General features: G+C 36.3%; 1 protein-coding gene across 2 annotated transcripts in view; it reads left to right on the plus strand.

The window, feature by feature from the left end:
• The window catches only part of LOC121330277 (SH3 and multiple ankyrin repeat domains protein 2-like), a 146,320-nt gene extending 142,703 nt beyond the window's left edge, over positions 1 to 3,617 (plus strand). For both annotated transcript variants that reach the window (XM_041276658.1, XM_041276660.1), the window contains one exon: positions 161 to 3,617. In XM_041276658.1, coding sequence (XP_041132592.1) covers positions 161 to 716 — 556 coding nt within the window. In that variant the 3' untranslated portion in view covers positions 717 to 3,617. The remainder of the gene's footprint in view (positions 1 to 160) is intronic.
• Positions 3,618 to 7,417: the final 3,800 nt, after the last annotated feature.

Raw genomic sequence — 7,417 nt, forward strand, 5'->3', positions numbered from 1 at the left:
TGTATTTTACAATTAGGGCTCACAGGAAAACCTGGATCAAAGGGATACGCATTGACAGTCTTAAATGATTCCCCAGTGTGTGTGTATGTGTGTGTGTGTGTGTTTTGTACATCAGTCTGTATTTTGATTCTAATTCCTCTTCTCTGGTTTCTTCCCTCAGGGGTGCAGATGGAACAGTTACTGCCTCAGGTACACAGCGGAGCACAATGGTCACTTTCACAGTCCGTCCAGGATCACACCAACCAGTGATGATGCAGAACAGGAACCCGGATAGCAAGACAGGAACGAGAAGAGCGCCCAGCCCTGTGGTCTCGCCAACGGAGTCGATCAAGGAAGTGAGGGCTTCGTCCCTCCCGCCCTCGGCCTCCTCACCCGCACTGACAGACGTCTTTGGCACCTCTGCCCCACAAACTCCAGTGGAGAGGTTCAGCCTGGGTGCAGGCCGCAGCAGGTCCCCTTCTCCTGCGACTTTAATCCAGCCACTTTCCAACAAGCCTTTTTCAACCAAGCCAGTCCATCTATGGACTAAGCACGATGTAGCAGACTGGCTGGAAAGCCTCAATCTGGCAGAGCATAAGGACACCTTTATGGACAACGAGATTGATGGGACCCACTTACCAAACTTACAAAAAGAAGATTTAATAGATCTAGGAGTGACTAGAGTCGGGCATCGAATGAACATGGAAAGAGCATTAAAACTGCTTTCAGACAGATAGAAATGGGTGATTCTTACCTGCAGGACTCCATGTTTCAAAGTCCATCCATCTTTCTTTTGATTTCAAGTGTGTAATTATATTCACGTTGGCTCATATTGGAGTATAGAAATTATCATATCCTTAAGAGCTGCAATTTGAAATAATTGTACAGTTCATTAATAAGCACAATAATTCAATGAAAGTGAGTGGTTGTTACATTGAGCAACCTTCCACCATTGCAGAGGGAAGAGGAAAAAAAAAACCTGAAATTCCTTTTTAGTGATTTAATAGAAACTTTTGCTTTGGAATAATAAGGACTTGTTAATCAACTTTATTTGGATGCACCCGAACCAGCAGAGCTGTGGTACATTTTCTATCTTTGTTAGATTTTCTTCAGAATAAGAATATTTCTTTAACAAAAGGGTTATATTTAACAATGCAAGCTGTTCAGAAAATTGTCTCGCTCCTCACCTGTTTCTCTGGAAAGAAGATCAAGCTAAAATATATGCTAAGCCCATTTATTTTTCCCAGCATTGGTGTTGTACTTGGGGGTAAAAAAGAAAAGAAAATCACTCCTTAATATTTTTGCATTTATTTTAACAATTATAGGGGCACAATTGTAGCAGTTATGTTTTCTCTTTCTCTTTTTTTCTGTTTTTTTTTTCAATTAAGTATATTTATTCAAGACATTTGAGTGTCTGAAAAGTGTAAAATGTAAATTAATCATTCTTGTCTTCCATAAGAGCGCAGGTGAATGATAAAGAGTAGTGAACTCCAAGGGCCATTCTTATCACTTTGGTTTAATTTTAAGTATGACATTTGATCTTCAAAGATGTGCCCGAAAACAAGTATTACAGTAACCAGAATGGGGTTTTCTAGACATTTTTGAGCCCGTCCCCCCAACCCAACCCCCCTTACAAAGATCTTTCTCGTTTAGTTTTATGTTTGAAATATTATGAGTAAGAGATTTGTGAAGTAAGAGATTTGTGAAGGCAAGACCTTTCTGAGATTGTAGCTAAAGAGAGACCACATACTAACTTTGCTTTAAAAAGAGGTTTAATTAAATTTTTCAGTGCAGCATTATAGAAAATATTAATAATTACATTCCCAGTTCATTTAGTATTCTACAGTACAAGTCAGATTTACCTGAAATCTCAGTCGGATTATTTAAGACCAGGTACAGCATTTGCTGTCAGTTGTCAGTCAGTCCTGGAGGATATACCTACACTATACTGTGCAGCTGCAGTGTGGGTATAGTGTGATCTTGAGGTCTTATGATGCAAACCAAACATGCATAAAAAATATTCACCAGATGCGGTCTACTGCATCCACCCTGTAGAATTGCGTTTGATGAACTGATGGCTCATCTTGACGATGTTCTGTGAGTTCAAACAGTTTTTTTTTACAGGAGAGAATAGCTGTGTGTAAGCGGCTAACATTTTCTGTTGATAAACAATTAAAACCACACTGGAATTTGTTAGGTGACCTGAGCACTTTCTTAACTTTCTTAAATGTGAGGGGTCGGAGATACTTGGTGATCCTTAGCTGTGTATTCAGATCACTGGCCTGTGAGTATGAAATTTCAGTGGCTTGTAGTAGATGCTCTTTGGTGATCACACTTTCCTAATGTCTTTCTCAAAGAATTATGGAAGTGGATTAAATTGCTTTCTTAATATTTTCAGCTTTTTCAAGTTAAAGATAGCTCTGACCCAAATGGCTTAAATCGCTGAATAATGCATGAAAATTCAGTGTCTGGGATTGTCATATCTCAAACACATTGCGTTGTAAAAGTTCACTGTAATTGCAAAACCAGTTTACACACTAAAAAAAACAAAACACTGAATGTGTTCAGCTAAGGACAGCTTGTGTTAAATATAACACACAGTATGTTTTTCTTAATCAGAGATTTAACACAAAATATGTGTTTTTCTTAGCGCCTGTATTTATTTTTTTTAAGCGTCAGGAAAGACCCATATTTTTGTTATTTCTGAAGAATCGCATGAGCAGGGCACAAACGTAAACTGGTCAGTCCCTTCTGTGCTCAGCGGTTCTTCTAGAGTGTGGTGTCTTTATTGGTTAAGTAACGGGAATGCATTGCAGAGTCCTTCATATCAAAACCATACAGATGTGACTTCTACAATAGTTTTACACATTTTTCATTTGTGTGGTGCAATGGAGAAGGAAACAGTTGTGGTTTGAGTCCATAAAAGAAAAAAAAAGGCTTTTATTAAATATATTGCTTTTATATATAAAAGCTCCTCCACAAGTTCAGCACAATAGAAAGTTATTATGTGAGCTGTTCTTTGAGAGCGTGCAGGGTTTTAACAAGCTGCATCCCTTCCTGCTGTAAGGGAGGGTTAGTCCAAGGGTTCCCAAACCATGGGCCGCAGTGCAGAGTGGGCCACAGGAGCAATGACATTCTGTGGATTTTCTTTAAATATATATAAAGAAAAGCAACAATAAAATACTAATGAAAAAAAGATCAATTTAGATTAAGTTTATTCCTAGGTTTAAAAAAAAAAAAAAAAGTAATTTTTCTTCAGAAGTGCTAATAGTGGGCTGCAGTGCCTCATGCAGTTGAACCAGTGAGCCCCTGGGTTAGTCAGCTATAAAAGTATAAAGCTGAATTACCCATGTGCACAAAATTTCCTTCGCAGTGACATACTGGATGTAAAAGTTGACAGATGTAAACGACACCAATCATAACTTTTATAACTACTAAACCTGGAATGGGAATACCGTCCTCCTATGAGAGGATTGTCTAGATAAGCTGCTAACTAAATCCTTTTTAAACAGATCTTATTTTAAAAACAACAGAGCTTCAGCAAAGCACAGTATTTTTAATGATTTATAGTATATTATATGGAAATTGTGTAAAGGTATGTGGAACTAATCGTTCTGCATTCACTTCGAAGTATGGTTTGCCAAAAAAATAAAAAATATATATATATATATATATATATATATATATATATATATATATATATATATATATATATATATATATATATATATATATATATTATTTAGAAGCAATATTTATATTGAAATGATCAGCCTAGTCATTATTTTGACATTTATTCATTCTCTCCCCAAATGTTCCAACCCCTGTTAAACTTTTATTAAACACATGACAAAAGTTTTGGCATATGACACATTGAAGTAAAAATCACTGGCGATGGTAATTCACCTGCATTTTTTACATATTGTAATTACAATTTTAAAATTAAAATTGCTTAGTATGTGTATAATGTGTGTATAAATTACCAACACAGGATGTAAATTATGTATAACCTTCCAGGCCCCTTTATAGCAAAGGGTCTGGGCACATTTTACGCTAACTTATATATTTAAAGAAAATGACTAGCTGTGACTGTTGACAAATTGATTTTTTTTTTTTTTTTATTACATATCACTAAGCTCATTTATTTGCGGAACTAATTTTAGAGCAAAATAGTGGAAGTGTTGAGTTCTAAATTAATGAACCATAGCCCAGTTGATCTGGATATGATTATGTCTGTGCGTCACAAATCTCATTGCTATCTTCTTAGAGAGCAATTTAAATTTGGTTTCTTCTTTCTTTTATTGATTCTTCATAGATATTAAGATGTTTCTCGCTCTATTTTGTGTAAAGACCTGTGTTCATGTTATCTATGTTGCTGTAATTTTGTGCTACAAAAAAAATTCCTCTTATTTAGATTTAATTTATTTAAAAAAAAGAAAGAAAAGTAAGAAAGACTGCACTTTCCCCCAGATCCTCAATACTATTGTAAGGCAACCAAAATGACTGTAAGAAATAAATATAATATTGCACTATGGTTGTATTCCTTTGCTAACTTTTTGGGGACAGTTCATCAGAAACACAAATAAACAAACAAGGTAAGTTTTAATGATTAAGTAAGATTATTTTTCTTGAATAAGGAAATACTTTTGTTCAAGGGAGATACTAGAGTAATTATAATATTCAATATACAGTAATCTTGGTTAAATGTTTACCAGTAATATGAGCTTGCAAAGCTGTGAATTTGCATTTCCTTTGTTTTGTTTTTTTCAATAGCTTCCACAAGCATCTTTTAAAAAGCTTATTAAATGTAAGATACAGTACATTCATTCAAGTAAGTTCCCCATTACACTCTATAGAATACTCCAGTTTCTGTATAATTAATCACCCAAGCACATTCAGTGTCAGATATTGATAGGGTCCCTTCAGTGTAAAGAATATCACTATAAAAACACAGCTTGACATCTATCTTTCTGCCATGCTGTGATCTATTTAAGTAGCACGCCTGGAAGACATAAGCTTGATTAGTTGTCTTGGGTTTTTTAGCTTTTGATTTGTGTGTGATCGCTTACACCACTGTATTTTTTAAAACCGTGGTGCTTGCTGCAGGACCAGCCTAAAGCATATGAAGCAAATAGACTGTAAACTGTGGCGTTCAGGAAGCCATATTGGTCATTTATGTTGTGAAACTACAGGTACGGTAAGTACCAAAGTTCAGTGTTCCAGGTCTATTATGATGCATAGAGGGGACACATGCCACAATGAAAAAGAGTGGAAGACAGTAATTTGGCAATTAAAGCGTATTGCTAGTGTAGCCAGTGAAGTTCAGGTTTTATTTAGCTGGTGCCAGCAAGCCCCAATAAATAATCCACTTGACTATACTGTTGGTTCTGCAATTGCAGCATCCTCTCTGTAACAAATGCAAGACATATGCCAGTAACCCAGTGTATTACATAGACACACACACAGGGCTTTCTAATTATAGCACCTTCCAGCCATCCTCTTCCTCCCAGAACATCATGTTAGAACACAGCTGGCTGCTTTCATGGTAGATAAGCCGGTTTATTTAAATAGACTAAAAGCAGTACATGCATGGAGAATCATATTCGTTGCCCCCCCCCCCCCCCAAATTTATTTTAGTAAACAACAGGGACCAATAAGAATCTCAACAATGCATGCAACCTACATATTTCAGAATTAAATGTGCAATTAAATAAGTACTGTGCAAGGCACACAAGCCATGAGAATTGTTTTAGCTCCATCTCCTGGTAAAAGGGAGTTCAAGTCAAAAATGAAATAGTTGAGAATCACAACTTATCTCCAGGATCACATCATAAAATATAATCCTGTGTTTCACGCAGCAAGCGAGCCACCTGGCTGGCTAGCTCTGTTGGTAGAGCATGGGACTGTGATTCCCAGGTCAGTGGCTTCCTTTCATTTTCAAAGACAGTGCTCTTTTTGACAGATAGTTTTACAAATTGGAATTGAGATAGTACAGCGGGCTAATTCACTAGTATACTATGCTGTTCTCCTTGGGGGAATGGGTTAAAGTCCAGCTGGTTCCTTTTTTATTTGCTAACAATCTGTTAATTGACCTTATAATCAGTGTAAAACACACATTTCCTGTGGGAGCTGGTGGTGCAGTGGACTAATGCCATGGCCTCACCCTGAAAACAGCAGTTCAAATCCAGTTCCTGAAGTAAATAATGATGTTAGTTGTGTTTCCACAGATGGAGTAAAACCCCTGTATAGGGAGGAAGAGGATAAAGGAGGTCTACCTCCCTGGCAGGGAGGAGAGTAGATGGGTGTTTTGCTGCCTGAGAATGTGGTAAACTATTTTTCCCTTTTAAATATACTTACTGTGTGCATTCTATAATTCTTATTCTATTACTGACTGCACACAGTTAGACTATTTAAAAGAGATTTGTGCATGCACAACTTGAGAAAAGCAGTTTGCCCCCTTACTCTTCTCTCACTCTTCACACCCCTACCTACCACGCTCCTCCCTGCCAGAGCAAAAGCAGACCTTCATTTTATCTTCCCTCTGCAGGGCAGGGCTTTTCCTCCTCTGTCTATGTAAACACAACCTCAGGAACTGGATTTGAACCCCATTGCACCATCAGCAAAGGAGAACAGCATATCATACTAGTAAATTAACAAACTCTCACTTTTGTGGAAGAGCTTGCTTTTTAATTGACTATATGGAAATGAACCAATTTCTTGAAATTAAAGGAAAAAATGAGCTGGATTTGAACAGAGTACCTCAAGGAAGAACAGCACAGCTCAGCACACTAGTGAATGATCACAGTACACCACTTGGCTCCCTGTGAGTCAAGCATTGCATATACAATCTTATATCAGCCTCTTTATATTATATGTATGCTTTGAAAATATGCAAAGTCTTTGAAAATTAAGTATGTTTGTTACTCTGTGTGTGTGTGTTTGACTGAGGGTTTGTAATTAAGGGGTTATATATATACAAGTATATAGTTTTGGTTTGAGGTATGCATTTTTAAGTGTGTGTGTGTGTGTGTGTGTATGTGTAAAATCAACACATTCTTATAATCATTCACACACTTCTAGTTGGCTATGGTAACAGATTAAAAAAATAATAAGAAGGCTTAACCTGGTGTGGTTATTACCAATGCAAGGAGAGCAATGCATGAAACTGTTAATATCCTGAGTATTGATTTATAAATGCATTTCACCAAACAGTCTGTATTGCATGTATTCCTGTTAATTAATGAGGAGATAAAATCAACCCTAGATGATTAAAGGACGGTATTTCAATCACAAAAATAGACTGGCTGGATTTTAACATAGAATTTGATTTAGATTCTCAGTGGAAACTAGTGAGATTATATATATATATATATATATATATATATATATATATATATATATATATATATATATATACTTTTTAAATGAGACAACTAAA

The sequence above is a fragment of the Polyodon spathula genome, chromosome 17 (genome assembly GCF_017654505.1).
Source record: "Polyodon spathula isolate WHYD16114869_AA chromosome 17, ASM1765450v1, whole genome shotgun sequence".
In the NCBI taxonomy this organism is placed as follows: Eukaryota; Metazoa; Chordata; class Actinopteri; order Acipenseriformes; family Polyodontidae; genus Polyodon; species Polyodon spathula.